The sequence below is a fragment of the Malaclemys terrapin genome, chromosome 10 (assembly GCF_027887155.1).
Source record: "Malaclemys terrapin pileata isolate rMalTer1 chromosome 10, rMalTer1.hap1, whole genome shotgun sequence".
Lineage (NCBI taxonomy): Eukaryota > Metazoa > Chordata > Testudines > Emydidae > Malaclemys > Malaclemys terrapin.
Genome location: NC_071514.1, coordinates 65027952 through 65046381, shown reverse-complemented (window position 1 = coordinate 65046381; position 18430 = coordinate 65027952). Strand labels below are relative to the sequence as shown.

The window sequence follows — 18430 nt, the reverse complement described above, 5'->3', positions numbered from 1 at the left end:
TCTAATAAAAGATATTACCTCACCCATCTTGTCTCTCTAATATCCTGGGACCAAAACGTATATAAGAACACTACAAACAAGTGCCATTCAGATGCAGAACAAAAAGATGGTCCCTGCTCCAAATTATACCCAGTCACACTGTCATTGATTTGTATTGCGGTAGTGCCACAAGGCCCCTAACTAAGATTGGGACCCCATTGTGGTAGGGCAGAGGTGGGCAAACTACGGCCTGCAGGCCATATCAGGCCCACGGGACCATCCGCCTGGCCCTTGAGCTCCTGGCCAAGGAGACTAGCCCCCGACCTCTCCCCCGCAGCCTCAGCTCGCCGTGCCACTAGTGCTCTGGGAGGTGGGGCTGCGAGCTCCTGCCTGGCAACGTGGCAGCATGGCTGGCTCCGGCTGGGTGGCACAGCTGCCAGTCCTGGTGCTCTGAGCGGCATGGTAAGGGGGTAGGGAGCAGGGGGATTGGATAAGGGGCAGTGGGTCCTGGGGGGCAGTCAGGGGAGAGGGAGCAGGGGACGGTTGGATGGGGCGGAGGTTCTGCGGGGGCAGTCAGGGGGCGGGGAACAAGGGGGGTTGGATAGGCGTGGAGGTCCCGGGGGGTCTGTCAGGGGGCGGGGGTGTGGATAGGGGTCAGGGCAGTCAGGGGACAGGGAGCAGAGGGGTTGGATAGGGGGTGGGGTCCCGGGGGGGCAGTTAGGGGTGGGGGGTCTTGGGAGGGAATGGTCAGGGGACAAGGAGCAGGGGGTTTGGATGGTTTGGGAGCTCTGAGGAGGGCAGTCAGGGGGCGGGAAGTGGGAGGGCGTTGATAGGGGGGTGGATAGGGGGTGGGGGCCAGGCCGTTTGGGGAGGCACAGCCTTCCCCACCTGGCCCTCCATACCGTTTCAGAACCCCGATGTGGCCCTCAGGCCAAAAAGTTTGCCCACCCCTGTGATAGGGACTGTGCAAACAGTTAGAGACAGTCTCTTTCCTGAAGAGATTACAATCTAAATAGAAAAGACAGACCAGAAGGAGAGGCAGAAACACAGAACAGGGGTGGCCAAAGATTACACTGCAGGCTCAGCGGTTGAGCAAGTCCTACTCTAGTGCACCTATCCACTGAACCATGCTTCCTCTATAACTATTATATAACTCAGGGGTCGGCAAGCTTTCAGAAGTGGTGTGCCGAGTCTTCATTTATTCACTCCAATTTAAGGTTTTGTGTGCCAGTAATACATTTTAACATTTTTAGAAGGTCTCTTTCTATATCTTTAATATATAATTAAACTATTGTTGTATGTAAAGTAAATAAGGTTTTTAAAATGTTTAAGACGCTTCATTTAAAATTAAATTATAATGCAGAGGCCCCCAGACCGGTGGCCAGGACCCAGGCAGTGTGAGTGCCACTGAAAATCAGCTTGCATGCCGCCTTTGGCCCTCGTGCCATAGGTTGCCTACCCCTGATATAACCTGTACTGTCCTCTATTTCTAGACTGCAGACCTCTTCATGACTCTGGTGTTTGAGCTTCGAAGTCTCTCTGCTGATGCTTTAATAGGCCTTTGGCGTAGATCTTCGTTTAAATGCAGAGACAACTGGTAAGACCCCTTTAACAGTGAGCAGTTGTATTCTTTTATGGTAAAGAAATGTATTTCCTTTACCTTTATTTTGATCAGATCCTACACCAAAATAGTTGTTACGTTCTGCTCTGCTCTACTGTGGGTCTCTCATTTCAATGACAGAAATATGATGTTCCCCTTCAAGCATGTAACTCGATAACTTTCCAAGGTATGTATCAGTGTCTTCAAGCAATTCCAAGACCCACTTCCCACAAAGCCAGGTGATTTCTGTGACAGAATATAGTGATAAGTGCACAAGACTTGCATAGCTCTCCAAAAGAAAGGAATCTGCTGGCTCATATTTGAAATAAGTTTCTCAAACCGCCAGTGGCAAAGCCCTGCCTTGGGTTCACAGTTATGTGTTTTGAGATGTGCTTTGAGACAGGATCAACGGTCTTGTAGTTAAGATGCTGGATTGGGATTCAGGAGATCTGGATTCTGTGACCAGCTTTTCTACAGACTCCCTGGACTCCTTGGTCAAGTCCCTTGATCTCTCTGGGCCTCAGTTCTCCATCTGTAAAACAGGGATAACAACGCTTCCTTTCTCCCATTTTTTGTGACTTGTCTGTTTAGACTGTAAATGCTTCGGGGCAGGGAAGGTCTCTTACAATGTGTTTTTTGGAGTGACCTGAACAATGGGGGCCCCCATCTCTGTTGGGGCCTTTAGATGCTGCTGTAATATAAATGATAAACAAGGTAGTGTCTCCTATGAGTGGAACACTATACAGCCCGTGCTTATATTTTGCCACCTAGCAGGTCTGATTCTCTTCTCTTCCAAGGCCAGAAGGGACCATTGTGATAATCTAAACTGACCTGTATAACAGAGACCATAGAACTTCCTATAGCAGATCTTTTAGAAAAACATCCAATCTTGATTTTAAAATGGTCAGTGATAGAGAATCCACCACGACCCTGGGTAAATTGTTCAATGGTTAATTACTCTCACTGTTAAAAATATATGGCTTATTTCCAGTATGAATTTGTCTAGTGTCATCTTCCAGCCACTGGATCGTGTTCTACCTTTATCTGCCAGATTGCAGAGCCCATTATTAAATATTTATTTCCTAGGTGGGTACTTATAGACTAATCAAGTCATCCCTTAGCCTTCTCTTTGTTAAGCTAGATAAACTAACTCCTTGAGTCCATCACTATAAGGCATGTTTTCTAATCCTTTAATCATTCTCATGACTCTTCTCTTCATGCTCTCCAATATATTAACATCCTTCTTGAAGTGTAGACACCAGAACTGGACACAGTATTTCAGCAGCATTTTGCACCAGTGTCAAATACAGTATCAAATAATCTCTCTACTCCTACTCAAGATTCCCTTGTCATGCATCCCAGGATCGCATTAGCCCTTTTAGCCACAGCATCACACTTACGTTCAGCTGGGGGGGCTTACGTTCAGCTGATTATCCACCACTATCTGCAAATCTTCTTCAGAATCACTGCTTCCCAGGGTAGAGTTCCCCATCCTGTAAGCGTGGCCTCCATTCTTTGTTCCTAGATGAATACGTTTACACTTAGCTGTATTAAAACACATATTGTTTGCTTGCGCCCAGGTTACCAAGCGATCCAGTTCACGCTGAATCAGTGACCTCTGACCTCTTCATTATTTACTGCTCCCCCAATTTTTGTGTCATCTGCAAACTTGATCAGTATTAAACTGGTGTAACTCCACTGCCTCTAGTGGTGTTGATTCTGACTTACACCAGCGGAGTTTAAAAGAGGCTCAGGCCCACAGAGTCAAAGTCAGCACAGCTGTATGAATGTAAATGAAGGCAAGAATTTGGCCCAGAAGTCTATAGGGAATGGGTGTATACAAATGAATTAAATACACTAAATGAGTCCATTGAAAACAGTACAAATAGGATGGGAAGAGGGAGCACATAGAACAGGATTTCTGTTTCTGTTTCAAGGGTATTTTATGTGTATATTCTACAATTCCCAATTTTATGTGTTTTGGTATTTAATGCCAGTGCTGATAATAGAAGTGGCCACTGTTAATGGTATTAGTGTAAAGCCTTTTCCGCTAGAAACACCCTGTCAGTGCTGGTCATTGATCCAGCACAGTGTTCAGTGTTGCCTTCTCTGTCCACTTCCTCGCGAAGAGAATTTTCCAGCCATTCCAGGAACAATACCAACGGGAAGCTCAGGTCATGCTTCCACCATCTGGATGTAAATCAAGATTTATGTTGTTAGGCACCGGTCATAATGGAAAAATATGGAAAATCCCACTGGGAACATTATGAACTTTCCAATGTGGAATGAATTAAAAGTGGCAGCTGCTCCTGATGTGCTTCATTAGAGAAACACATCTTGATTGATGTTCATCAAAGCTGATGTGTTCAATTTGTTTTACATCCATCTGTAGTCTGTTCCCAGATTAACAGTGTCAATTGTGCAGGAAACGTGATTGGTGGAGTGGAGGATGGGCTATTTCTGTGTGTGTATGAGGAGTTTCCTAGACACTGGGAGTCCAGCTATTTTTGTTCAGTTCCTCTGTGTGGTGTGCTTCTAAAACATTGGCTCAGTCTTGACATTTTTGCATGACCAAACAAATCATTTTTGTTTCAATTTTTATGCGTCTTGTCCAGCTATTCCTCCTCAGTTAGTATAAATCAAACGATCTGGAAATTATTCATACGTGTTGGTTGGAATCAGGGCAAGGAGAATCCTACCTTGGTGAAACCTTGGACGTTGTCAAATTATTATTGTTGTGGGCACATTAAAAGATTCTGAGGTTTGGTCTAGTTCAAGGTAATTACAAAACAGATGCTTAACCCAACATGATTAAACCTTTTGAGGCTGCAAAATTGGTCTGGAAGAGACCTTATATTAAAAAAAGGTTTTCTTATGAGATTTCTGCCACTTCCTCCCTTCAGTCCTACCAGAAATACCATGAGAATAACAGAGGAAGGTGAAAAAGAAAAGTAATTTTAAAAGTGAACAGAACTTTTGGATTCTTTTTTTTTTTTGCAAAAGTTTTGGTCTGTTCACTGATCCAAACCAGTTTACTGAACACTAAAATTATATCCTTCCTAATGGAATGTTCTTTCAGCAACAATGCTGACTGCATGCACGGAAGGTCAAAAATCCCTTTCTAGCCTTTCCAGAGCTGACTTAAAAAAACCCTCAACCAATGTCCACAAAAATGTGGTCGAAAATGCTTTCCCAGTTTTGATTGAAGAAACTTTTAGATGGAAATTATTTCCTTGATATAATCTAGAGTTGAGCTTCACTCACAATGTTTACAGCAAGGTCCAAACATCTCTGATATTGGGACCGGTTCAGATCTGAGGGTTTGGATCTTTGATAAGGCTGAGTCTACACTATTGTGGTCAATTAGTTTGTCCCTCAACTTCAGTAAGAGTGGGATCAGGCCTATAATCTTGTTTTTCTTCCTCCTTCCAACAATGTGGGCTTTCCTAGCAAATACAAGTAAATATATTGAGAACTGCAAGCATAGAAACAGGCATTTAATGTGCTTTCAGGCCAAAATATTATCTAGCTTAGACTAAATTTTCTGTACAGCTGCTCTGGATTTGTAACAATGGTTCATGCTTCACTTGACACAAACTTGAAAAATTGGCATTAACTCTACATTAGTTATAAGAAAAACCCTAAATCACTTAATTTCTCTCATGCTGACAAATAGCTACATTATTCTTCAGAGAAAAATTACAACTGCAGGTCATCTTCTGCCCATAGCAGTCTAAGGCTTTATCTACATGGGAAACTCTTACCAATTATACCAGTATAGCTACACCAGTATAGCTCCCTGTGTGGACATTCTTCTTCTGCTATACAAATGTCTTTTTTCAGTTTTCCCAAGTGACATAATTCTGAACCGCAGACTTAAATGACTAAGATTTGAGACATTTCAGTCTTTAGGTGCCCAATTTGAGACATCTTAGAGGAGTCCTTTCTTGAAAATCAAGTCCCTTGAGGAGAAGCAAAAACTTGGGATGCCCAGATTCACTAGTCACATTTGAAAATCTTGGCCTAGGAGGTACAGTGCTGCACCCATTTAAATACATGCCAAACCTCCCAGTGATTTTTGTAGGGTCAGGATATGCCCCTAAGGATATGCCCCTTAGTTTTTTAGTGGACTTTTATTTCCGTTGAAGCAACCTCAGTCTCAGGAAGACAGAAGGCAAATATTCTTTGACTCTTAGGTACTTCAGTTCATGTAGATTTTGACATTTTTCTGTTGTGTTTCAGGCAGCCGCTAGTAGATGCTCTCCCATCGTGTGCTACAGAGGCCTGTGTTGTCCTGATGAAAGAAATTATTGTTGCAAAAGAAGTGGAGGAGGACAAAATGGAATCTTTCCTTTGGTCATTGTCATTCATTCCTGAACCCACCACAGGCATGATCGACTCTCTTGCTGTGAGCAGACCAGTTTTTCATTTTATCATTAAAGCCAACTGTGGGAAGGGCTAGCTCAGTGGTTTGAGCATTGGCCTGTTAAACCCAGGGTTGTGAGTTCAATCCTTGAGGGGGCCACTTGGTCCTGCTAGTGAAGGAAGGGGGCTGGACTTGATGACCTTTCAGGGTCCCTTACAGTTCTATGAGATAGGCATATATTATATTTATACCTAGCCTTGGCATTTAGACTATTAGTCTCACTCCCACTCAGATTTACATGAAACTCTGCTTCTGGAGGTGATTTTAGTGATGTGTTCTGGGAGTGGACTGAAACTACCAGCTCATTTCATGTAAGACTCCAACAGAGGGTGCAAACAGCCTTTAGTTCCTGGGGTTTGATTTGAACCGGCAGCGTAGAGATAGAAGGGAAGAGACTGAACTGGCCCCTCAAGGGTGCTCTCTGCAGGTCAAGGTAGAGGTTCAAAGGTAGGACAGTGTGAGGAAGCTGATACTATTACAGGTTCTGCTGTCCCTGTTTTTTGGATAGAGGCTTCATTCTCCAGTGCTGTTAATTCAGCACCTTTTTAGGAGTATTATAATTAACACCCACAGACATTCCAGGCCTACAGCTGCTTTTCAGATTTTGACTTGTTAGTTGATTATATGTGCTGAGTATTCACATTTTTATAGTGTGGTTTTCCCCTAAGGTAATATGTAATGCAGTCCCTTTGTGGATTATGATGTACACCATGCATTTCAGCTCAGAATGGCATTTGTCACCTTTCATGTGTCATTTTCCAAGATTTGGAGGAAAGGATACAGGGAATTTTACATACACCCTAAAGGGCTTTACTGCTCTATGGTTTTTACATTTGCACAGTGCCCTCTTCTTTGGGCTTCACTTTCTGCAGGACGCTGTTATTGAAACTGCTGTAAATGGGCGTTTTTTTTAGTGATGGGAGGGCCTCAAAGGATTTGGTTCAGTTTGTGTGCTTCTCTGAAGAAGTAACCAAATTTCCTGGGTATGCAAAATTGAGCTCAGGATTGAGCTAAAAATTGAGCAAACTGGCAAGGTGTTTGCAAGATTCCAAGTACTTCCTACATCTGTGCAGACTGGAATGAGCAACCTGGCTTGTAATATTTCTACTCTGGGATCATGAATAGAGGTGGGTGGGTGTTTGTAAAAAGGAGAGCGAGTTATTGCAGCATACTGGGCAATTCTCACTTAGTTTCCTCTGCCTCAGCAGCATTACTCGTGATTTGTTTTTTTTTAGTGATTGGAAAACAAGGTAATAATAAGACTGCTGGATAAAATACATAGTAGACCAAATTCTGACCAAGGTACAAAATGTCCCAAACTTATCTGTGGAAAAATGGCCATTTTTCCACAGCCCCTGCAGTGAACAGGGGACCAGGCATAGGAAGGGAAGCAATGGGACATGTTATACCCTTAGCATTTCTTGCTAGTTGACATTTTTTTCTGACTCATTTAGTCAGTACACAAAAGTCCCATTGGACTTATTCCAGTTTTCAGCTATAATGAATCCCGAATACTCTGGTGAGAAAGCAACATCAAGGCCAGATGGAGCATGTGGAGGCAGACAAGAAAAGCTTGCACGGATCCTTCTGCCCACAGCCAGCATCAGACCAAAGTGTAGAAATTACAGGCTGCTCCTGATTGGGGTACCCTAGAATCTGGCTCCATGTGTGTGTGTTGTATCTCATAGCCATTGAAGGGAGGAAGGAGGGAAATTCTATTTCTTGCCTTTAATGGAGTGGGGAAACGTAATGGTTCAGAAGGCAACGGCCCTGACTTACAGCAGAATCTTCTTGCTGGGTTTAAGCAGGGGGATTGTGACTTTCTGACTTATCTGTGCCCAGTGAGTGAGCACTTGGGCCTGGTACGTTCTTCCTGAGGTTGTCCTGTTCCATTTCAGGTGGGGATAGCTTAATAGCTACTTCTGTAGCTTACTGTGTTTGAAAAGCCTGAGATCACTTTGAGGGAAAGTCAGCAATTGCAAATTATTTTTAAACAGAATAAAATAACTGCCTGGGTCTATTTGGCTTGGCAGCAAAGGGCCCACTGATTGGTCAGACTCATGAAGAATCAATCTCACAACTTGCTGTTCCCTATCAAACAATTACAGGCCAGGATAATAAAGCGCCGGCTGCCAGAGCTTTGAAGGCTTTCCAGAATTCCTAGTTGAGATAATTCATATCCAGCTCATTTAGTCTTCTGGGTCATCACTTCAATTATGGGATTTTCAACAAAACCATGTTTACTTCAGGGTGTATGGAAATATGGGGTTTGACTACAGCTTTATTGGACAAATAGAAACATATTTTGTGCCTTGGACCCACTTAGCTTCCAGTGCTCCTCTTCTCCAAAATGCCTGTAGTTGAGAAATGTTTACAATTCATGGCAAGTTTGTGTACTGGGAAAGAATCTGCTAATGATTATGGAATGCAAACAGTTCAGAGTAGGTTCCCATATAAACACATGGGCTCTGTTCCTGAAAACACGTGTGTCTCTTTACTCATGCAAGTGCTCATAATGAAATTTATTGTATGGTATGTTAAAATATTGACTGATGTGTATAAAATGAACAGCTCTGGTAGATGCACATACATTCATTACACACTGGCCTCATAAGGAGATGAGGCTGAATTTGTTTGTGTCGTTAGAATGCTAGGACTATAACTTTCTATGCAAAGTCTCCCTCCCTCCCTCAGCTATAGCTTTTTTCAGTCTTCTGCTTCCTTTGGCCTTTCTCCCTGCTCTTCTCCCTCCAGATGCATTTCCTGTTCCATTTCTTCTTCCTCTGTCCACCCTCTCCAGCTGCTCTTTCTCTCCTTTCCTCCCAGGATTCTTAACAGCTGCTCTCAGTGTGCTGGTTGGATCTGGGTTTGCAATGTTGCTACTTTTAACTTTCTATTTAGAAAGCTAAATTGGGAGAGGTTTGAAAAGTTCTTGGCTGATCTTTTATTACAGAAAGAGCAATCAGAAACTGCTTGATTGCCAGTGAGTGCAGCAGAGACCTGCTACTAGAGGGCACTTTTTAAAATTGTCTGTGCTGAACTGCAAACGCCAGTTGTTTTCTAGGAGAAAAATAACATACCATTCTGTCAGGCATTAATCTATAGGTATTCACATCTAGGGGCCCTGTTACAATTTTGTATATACAAACACCAACCATTTATTTATCATATTTATTTATAACTGCTTTTACAAGAAAGAACAAAAGTAGGGTCTACACGAGAGCGCTCATGGTGTCTCTCTCTCCTACAGAGCTGGCTGCATCTAAAAAACAAACAGCAGCTGCCAAAGTGGCAGGAAGAGAAAATGTCAGTAGGGGGGTGCTGTAAAAAGAAAACAAGTCACAACAGATGCAAACTGTGCATAACCATAGGCCTAATCTTGCAATCCTTTTGGCCTCAACTAGTCCTGGTCCCACTGAATTCAATAGAATTACTGGAGTAGTGGTTTTCAGGATTAAGCCCTGTAAGATATATGGGTCACACTTTATATTTAGGTTCCTTTTATAAAAGGCTAATAAATGATTTATAGGTGTTGTAAGCATATTACAGACATAATTAGCATGCGCTTATATAACTATCTGTAATACACTAACATGTGTTTTAGGTTATTTGTTTATTTATTATTTGTATTATTGTAGCACCTAGTCCTAGACCAGAACCCCCATTGTGGTAGGTGCTGCTGGTTATAAACAACCTGTTGGACACAATAACAAACTAATAAATGGTTAATAAATTGTTATAGTCTTGTATTATCTTTTATAAGCTATTTATCAGGGGAAACTTAATATAAAATGTGACTCGTGAAATACTGCACTATTGCTATACCTCAGTAAAAGTGTAGGTGATAATTTTATAGCCAATTTAAATTACATTCTCACTGCACTGGTATCCTTAATTTAAAGCACTCCCCTGTTGAGAGTGCTGGACAATGGCCACTTGTATTAGTCTCCTCCATGCACTGTACAGCACCTTTGCATCAAAAGCTTCTATTTGCTACAGCTTAATCCTGACTTGGAGAGCCCATTGCTATGGGGACAGGCAGTATATTTTGCAACATAAACAATGTGAGTGTTCTAAGCACTGGGAGTGTCTTGGAATGCATTTCACTATAGAATGGCCTTGAGTCCTCTCAAGGATCATACTAATTCAGTCTTCACTTAAGCATATGAGAGTGGTAGATTTTTCTCCATATCATCTGGGGTTTTCCTCTGAGTCTCCCCAGCATGTTTTTTTTATTAAAATCTTTCAAAGACACAATAGTCAGTATTTGAAAATGGGGGTTATTTTCTGTGGCTTCATAAGAGCGTATAAGGATGAATTAATTAATGTTTGTAAATCTCTGTGAAGATGTACATGCCATCAGAGTGCTTGGGGTATTATAATAAATATGAGGCTTACAGTTTTTAAGCCGCCTGTCATTCTTGTCTTGATTAACAGCCTTTGCTGCAGTCACCAGGAGCAAGTCAGAGTGTCTTCTTAGGAATAACTGCTTTGGTGCATCACTTTTGTTCAGCTAACAGCGCCTGTGACCGTCTGCCTGCAGTACAGATGGTGACAAGTATTCTGGAAGGATACTTGGGAGGAAACTGCACCTTGCAAGAATCAGGACTCAGCCAGGTAACAGTCATTTAGACAAGCGTGGAGTAACCCCGAAGACAAGTTTCAAACAGCCATCCCTCCCTTTTTCTCCCTTTAGACACAATCAGAATAAGAACCTGTATGATGAAAATGACATGAAATGGTGTCTGGAGTGAAAATATGGATACCTTTTGAATCTACAAGCAAATGTTATTTTACTCATTTCAGCTATATTCTTTGGTAGTACATATGGCCAAAAGAGGCTTGTTGGACAGAAAAGAGTGGCTTTCATGGATATTCGTGGGTATTCAGACAACAAAACCTTTTAGAAAATTGTCTAAAAAGGCACAAGTGTGTTGGATCTTTTTTAATCCTTTCTACAGATTTTAAAATTTTATTTGTAACATATTATTTTAAAAGCTGTTGGATATAAAATGAAAAACCTTTTAAAAACTACAGATAACACGAGAAATAATTTACCTGTCCCTTCTTTTGATTGGCTTCATGCAGTTAGTGGTAGCTGTAACATCATAGGATGATGCACTCTGGGGAGTCACAGCATGACTGGAGTTGACTAGCATGATGTTGAAGGACTTGCCAAGGAAAGGGGAAATGATATTGTGTCCGTTGATTGTGTGTGATTTCTCTGTTGGACTGGGAGCAATTCAGCCCATATTTCTGGATTCTTCATTTTAACTGCACTTCACCTTTAAAGAAATATCTTCCTTCTGTTTCACCATCCTCCTAAGCTCCTTCCTTCTCACCCTTAGAGACCACAGTGACAGTGTACCAGATAGTTAGTAAGTGTAGCAGGACCCCAACTGCTATGCTAGCCGAGGTATTTTGCACCTTCCAGAATTTAAGGTCCCAATGTGCAAAGCACACTTGGTTTTAGTTATTTTTTTCATATCATCTGAGCAATCTGTCACTCTCAGTTCTGTTACAGCAGTTATTTAAACACCAGGCTTTATTTTATAGGAATTTCAATTGAGCTTTTAAGATCAAAATGTCATTCCTGAACTTTTTTGACTGCTCCTGTGGGCAATAGAATCGTAGAAGGCAGATGGAAAGACAGGCAGGAAAAATCTGTTGTATGAGGTTATAGAGTCCATTTTCCTAGGGAGGGGCAGAATTGCTCCCTACTGTGTACCTTCTAGTGTTGTGCCTAGATAAATAACTCGGGCAATAGGGCTTCCACCATTTCCCTTGGGGGACTATTCCATAGTCTAATAGCTCTCACCATTAGGAACTATTTCCTGAGAGTAAGCCAGACTTCTCTTAATCTCTTCAACATGCATTTCTGACTAAAGCTGGGTTTCTTTTAAAAGACCGTTCAAATAACGGAAGGGCTTTTTCCTTAATGTTACATGCATGAGCTTGTCATGAAAATAATAATTTACATTTACAGTCCTGAAGCATCCCAAAGGACTGTACAGAATCTGGCCAAGATGTTCAACACAAAGCAAGGCACCTAAATACAAGTGGCTTGATTTTTGAGACCCACTGAAATGCAGCCACCTCAGGAGAGGCAGGCCAGGCACCAGCTGAGCAACAATATGGCGCAATGGGTGCAGGGGAGAGGATATTTTTGGCTTAGGACAATTCTACTAAAATGGCCATGTCATCTTTGATATCCATGCACCATCGAAAGAATCTCATGTCTCAAGCCTCATCATAAGCATCCTACATTAAATAGGGTCTGAGTCTCCTTTAGCTCACACAGTTACAGCAGTTTCTGACACATTTTAACTCTGCAATTACTCCTGAACTAGTGTGTGTGTGTGTGTGTGTGTGTGTGTGTGTATACAGCACAATTTAGCTAAGAACAATGCAAGGTGGGTCAGCCTATGAGGAGTTGAACTTATGGGTATAGGGAGTCTAGGCATAGAGCTTGCTATTGAAAAGTCGTCATTTTCCAACAGTTACTATGTCCATTGGTTTCTGAAATTCCTCCGGTTTCCTCTATACTTAGTATAGGAAATGACCGTGGTAACATTGTGGTAAATGACTTAATCAACCATGGCATTCAGAACCCCAAACCTTTACCACTAAGCATTTTACCCTGCAGCGTTTTGATCTATAGATAATCAAACTGAGACATAGCTTTCATATATTTGAAAATCGTCCCCCTCCCCTACTTGTTGCATTGTCTGTGCCTTCACACTGAAATTAATATGCACTGTATCTTTTGGATACTTTTGCAGCGTCACAGTTCCAAACCAAATTTCATTTAAAAAGTGCTATATTGTTTATAGAAGAGCAAACTATGGGTATGTATGGTCTTGTCTACACCAGGAAGGGTTTGCCAATTGACCTATAATGGCAAACCCTCTAAGGGCATGGCTACACTTGCGAGTTAGAGCGCATTAAAGCAGCCTCGTGCGCTCTAACTCACAACCCGTCCACACTGGCAAGGCACGTAGAGCGCCCGGATTCCGTGGCTAGAGCGCTCCTGGAACTCCACCTCAGTGAGTGGAATAACGTTTGATGCGCCCCCGCTGGAGCACCGCAGCGCCAGTGTGGACACCCTGGTTTGTTAATGCGCTCTGATTTGCCTCCAGAAGTGTCCCACAATGCCTGTTCTAGCCACTCTGGTCATCACTTTGAACTCTATTGCCCTGCGCTCAGGTGACCAACCATCAGACCCGCCTTTAAATTCACTGGGAATTTTGAAAATCCCCTTCCTGTTTGCTCAGCAAGGCGTGGAGTGCTCTCAGCGAATCTTTCCAGGTGACCATGCCTCCATGCGCCAGGCGATCCCCAATATGGAGCAATGGCGAGGTGCTGGATCTCATCAGTGTTTGGGGGAGGAAGCTGTCCAGTCCCAGCTGCGCTCCAGCCATAGGCATTACGATACCTTTGGGCAGATATCAAGGGACATGATGGAAAGGGGCCATGACCGGGACACACTGCAATGCAGGGTTAAAGTGAAGGAACTGCGGAATGTCTACTGGAAAGCCCGCAAGGCAAGCCGCCACTCTAGTGCTGCCCCCGTGACCTGCTGTTTCTACAAAGAGCTGGACGCGATATTTGGGGGTGACCCCACCTCCACTCCGAGGACCACCATGGACACTTTAGACCCCAGTTCAGCAAGGCAGGAGGAGGAGGAGGAAAGCGGGAGCGAGGGTGTTGAGGAAGAGGAAGACACCCCGACATCCCTAGATGCTTGCAGCCAGGAGCAGTTCTCAGGTCAGGAGGAAGGTAGCCAGTCATGGCAGCTGGTGCTTGGGGAAGGACAAACACCAGAGGAGGTGCCCGGTAAGCGACTTTTATTTTGGGAAGGAAGTTATTCGGTGCAGGCTCTTGGGGCAAGGAGGGTTAGGGCTGCATGCATGCCTAGATGCGGAATAGGGCGTTGATGTGCTCTCACATCGCGGTAATCAGCTTCAGTGATCTCTTCAAAGGTCTCATCCAGAACTTGGGCAATGCGCTTGCGCAGGTTCCTTGGGAGAGCTACTGCGGTCCTTGTCTCAGTCAGGCTAACATGTCCGCGCCACTGTGCTGTGAGGGGTGGGGGACCATTGCTGCACACGGGCAAGCTGCATATGGGCTATGGCAGAAGCTGCATTGTAGTAGAAGACCCTCCCTTGCTTTCCAGGTCACCCTCAGCAGGGAGATATCTTCCATGACTAACTCCTGTGGAAAATGTGGGGACAGTGTTCAGTATAGGAACTCCCTGCAGCTGTTGGCTCTCCCCAAGGCACAGAAACCCAGAGGACAGTACGGCCATGAAACCATCAGTCCCCCTTGACTCACTATTTTGGGGCTCCCGTGGGTTACGTCCGCTCGCTTTGCTATTGTGTAGACTGTGCTTGCCCTTAAGTACGGGGGAATCATTGCTCTGTCTGGTGTTGCATTTTGCCTTTACAGATGCAACCTTGAGATCTCAGCCGTCCATGTTATCACCGTCCGAGAGGCTGCAAAGAATCAGGAAGAGGCCACGTAGAAGCAAAGAAGTCATGCTGCATGAAGTAATGCAGCAGTCCCTTAACGAGAATCTAAAAGGAGTGAAGGGAGAGTGAAAGGAGGATCTACCAGCAGAATGAGGAGTGCTGGCACAAAAGCGTGGTGCTCCGGCAGCAACGCACGGATTGGCTGATAAGCATCATGGAGCGCCAAGCGGACTCAATCCAGGCACTCGTAGCCATGCAGGCAGAGCACTACCATACCTGCCTCTCCCCCCACTCCCCGCAGCTCTTGTCCCAAAACTCTTTCCCTTGTGCCCCCATATCACCTCCAACCCACTTTCCATCACCATGCAGTATAGCCATCCTGAAGTGCAGCACTCATTGCCAGAGAGGAAGGCTGAGTATGACAACAGGACATATGCAAATCTGTGATTGTACTGTTCCCCACCCCATCCCCTTGCCCTTTCTGTTTCCCAAGCAGTTGTGTTTCTTTTCAATAAATGGATTTTTTCCTTTGAAAACATTCTTTATTATTGCATAAAGTAAAAGATACCTTAGCCCAGGAAAGCAACAGGCATGGCAAGTCAGCGTAGCAAACACAGATTCCTTCTAACATTGGAACCACTGCACTTCACTCCTGTGCAGGACACCAAATATTACTGGTGGCTTTCAGCCTCAAATTGCTCCCTCAAGGCATCCCTAATCCTTGCAGCCCTCCGCTGAGCCCCTCTAATGGCCCTGCTCTCTGGCTGTTCAAATTCCGCCTCCAGGTGTTGAACCTCCGAGTTCCATGCCTGAGTGAATCTTTCACCCTTCCCTTCACAAATGTTATGGAGGGTACAGCACGCGGATATAACCCCAGGGATGCTGTCATCGGCCAGATCCAGCTTCCCATACAGAGATCGCCAGTGGCCCTTTAAACGGCCAAAAGCACACTCCATGGTCATTCTGCACTGGCTCAGCCTGTTGTTGAACTGCTCCTTGCTGCTGTCAAGGCTCCCTGTGTAGGGTTTCATGAGCCACAGCATTAAAGGGTAAGCGGGGTCTCCAAGGATCACAATGGGCATTTCAACTTCCCCTACAGTGATCTTCTGGTCCAGGAAGAAAGTTCCTGCTTGCAGCTTCCTGAACAGGCCAGTGTTCCAAAAGATGCATGCGTCATGCAGTTTTCCGGACCAGCCTGCGTTAATGTAAATGAAACTCCCAAGGTGATCCACAAGCTCCTGGAAAACCATAGAGAAATACCCCTTCTGAGTAACGTACTCGGAGACTAGGTGGGCTGGTGCCAGAATTGGAATATGCGTCCCATCTATCGCTCCTCCGCGGTTAGGGAAACCCATTTGTGCAAAGCCAGCTACAATGTCATGCACGTTACCCAGAGTCACAGTTCTTCTGAGCAGGACATGATTAATGGCTCTGCAAACTTGCATCAACACGATTCCAACGGTTGACTTTCCCACTCCAAACTGGTTAGCGACTGATCGGTAGCTGTCTGGAGTTGCCAGCTTCCAGATTGCGATAGCCACCTGCTTCTCCACCGTCAGGGCAGCTCTCAATCTCGTGTATTTGCGCCGCAGGATAGGGGTGAGCGCCATCCCATGAAAGTGGCTTTTCTCATCTGAAAGTTCTGCAGCCACTGCTCGTCAGCCCAGACTTTCAGGACGATGTGATCCCACCACTCAGTGTTTGTTTCCTGAGCCCAAAAGCGGCGTTCCATGGTGGTGAGCGTGTCCGTGAATGCCACAAGCAATCTCGTATGCGTGTCGTATGTGTTACTCGAGTCGATATTGTCGGAGTCATCACTGTCAGTTTGGCTCTTAAGGAGTAACTCGACTGCCAAACGTGACGTGCTGGCGAGACTCATCAGCGTATTCCTCAGCAGTTCGGACTCCATTCCCGCAGACCGAAAGGGAAGACAGAGCGCGCAGTACAAAGAACGTTGTCCACCAAATGTGGACAGAAGCCCAGGGATGCGAACTGAAGCATCATGGAGAGTTGGGTCAGGACACAGAATGCCCCGCACTCCTGGAACCCTTCCCACGAGCCTCATTGCCAGAATGGGAAGAGGTGCTCTGTGGGATAGCTGCCCATAATGCACCGCTCCCAATGCCGCTTTAAGTGCCTCAAATGTGGCCATGCCAGTGCGCTTGGAGCTGTCATTGTGGACAATTTCAGCGCTTTCCCTACATCGCTTTCTGAAGGCTGGTTTAACTCAAAGTGCTCTACATCTGCAAGTGTAGCCATGCCCTTAGGGGAGCTGTACTTTATACTAGTTCCCTGAATGAAATAAGTGATATAAGCATATGGACTCTTTTGCCAGTGTAACTACATTAGCTTTTGCTGGCACATTGCACTTAGGGGTGCAAATTTTTTACATTCCGAACTGACATAGCTATGCCAGCAAATCTTTTGAGTTGTGACCTAGCCTGACACCCTGGCAGATAGGCAGATATTCTGCTATCACCTTCTCTGATCTAAACAATTGATTCCAGGCGATCTCCAAGGACACTCTCAGTATTTGCTGTTCTGAAATTTTGCAAGAACACGGCAATGATACAAGAGTGTCTGAAATGATATCTTTGCATCCTGTGTCCAAGCAATTTTTCTCTGCAGTTCATTCTAAAGATCTGTTCATGTTTGTGGTTCATGATTGAGAATTCCCCATGCAGCAATAAAATGGTGAGCAAAGATCTGTTTTAGGCAGACTATTTTGAAAGAAAATGTGATAATATAAAAGTAATAAACTATCTTGTGCAGGTGATGGGATGGTTAGCAGCAATGACCTCAGTTTCCCATTTTGCCTTGCTTTGTATTTTCAGCTGCAGCTAGTGTTAAAAGCAATTGGAAATGCAGGGCTGGCAGCAACATCTCTAACACCTATCCTGAGTTCTTGTGCATCCCTGAGAAGCAACCCCACTGAAATCCGCTTAGCTGCCATACAGGCCTTCAGACGCATTCCCTGTGCTGCCAATGTAAGTAATGTGTTCAGTGGTTGATGATTTACTGGTGCTGTATTGGAATCTGTGCTGTGTGAAATCAGGGTCAGGGCAGGGGAGGGCAGGGAGTCCCCCTCTTCCCCCCCCCCTCCGAGTTTCATACAGGTATACAAGCTCCCAGGTGAAGCTCACACGGCATTAGTGTGAAATCTGCAGCACTAGTGTGAGTTCTGCAGAGGAGAGGTGCCTCTGGGGCAGGGAGTCAGTATTTTGTTTACAAACAGAGGCAGAGTGATTAAGATAAGAAAGGGCTGGTGATTAAATTAAGGATATGGAAGTTTAGTCTGTAAAAGAGGAATCCCTCCTTGGAGGGGGGAGAGGTAGGAGGGGTTATTTTAGAGAGAAGTTGGGGGAGGAGAGAGAATCAGAAAAAATACAGCAAAGCACTGAGCCAAGGTTGCGTTCAGAAAAGGGGGAGATTTGGAGGCGTAGGTGAAAAGAAGGAGTCAAACCCAGGGAAGGGCTACCAGTGTATAGAGAAGTTCCCACTCTACCTGTGATACTTATGTGGCCCCATCACCATAGTATCTGAGGCTGCATCTCACAATGTCTAACCTATTTCTCCTCCCAGCTCCTCTGTGAGGTAGAGCAGTGCTGTTATCCCCATTGTACAGATGGGGCACTGAGGCACACACAGACTAAGAGCCAGATTTTCAAAGGTATTTAGGCACCTAGTGAGATTTTCAAATGCACTTAGCAGGTTGGTGCTTTGTAGCCCCCACTAGGTATCTAGCTGCATCTTTAGGGTGCCTAAAAATCTTTGAAATTCTGTCCTTAAAGCACTGGCCTGGGGTCAAACAGGAAGTCCATGGGGGGAGTAGAACCTAGGTCTTTCAGGACTAGCTCCCTATCCAGCAGATGAGACCAGTCTCTCTCTCGCTCTCTCTCGCTCTCCCTCCCCGCATATGCTGCAAAAAAAGAGGACTCTGATAGATGGGAGCAA

General features: G+C 44.6%; 1 protein-coding gene across 1 annotated transcript in view; it reads left to right on the top strand.

The window, feature by feature from the left end:
- The window catches only part of LOC128844959 (uncharacterized), a 188726-nt gene that overhangs the window by 38356 nt on the left and 131940 nt on the right, over positions 1–18430 (top strand). The window contains exons 9-12 of the mRNA XM_054043145.1: positions 1473–1576; positions 5822–5987; positions 10443–10622; positions 17311–17463. Of these exons, the coding sequence (XP_053899120.1) occupies positions 1473–1576; positions 5822–5987; positions 10443–10622; positions 17311–17463 (603 nt within the window). The remainder of the gene's footprint in view (positions 1–1472; positions 1577–5821; positions 5988–10442; positions 10623–17310; positions 17464–18430) is intronic.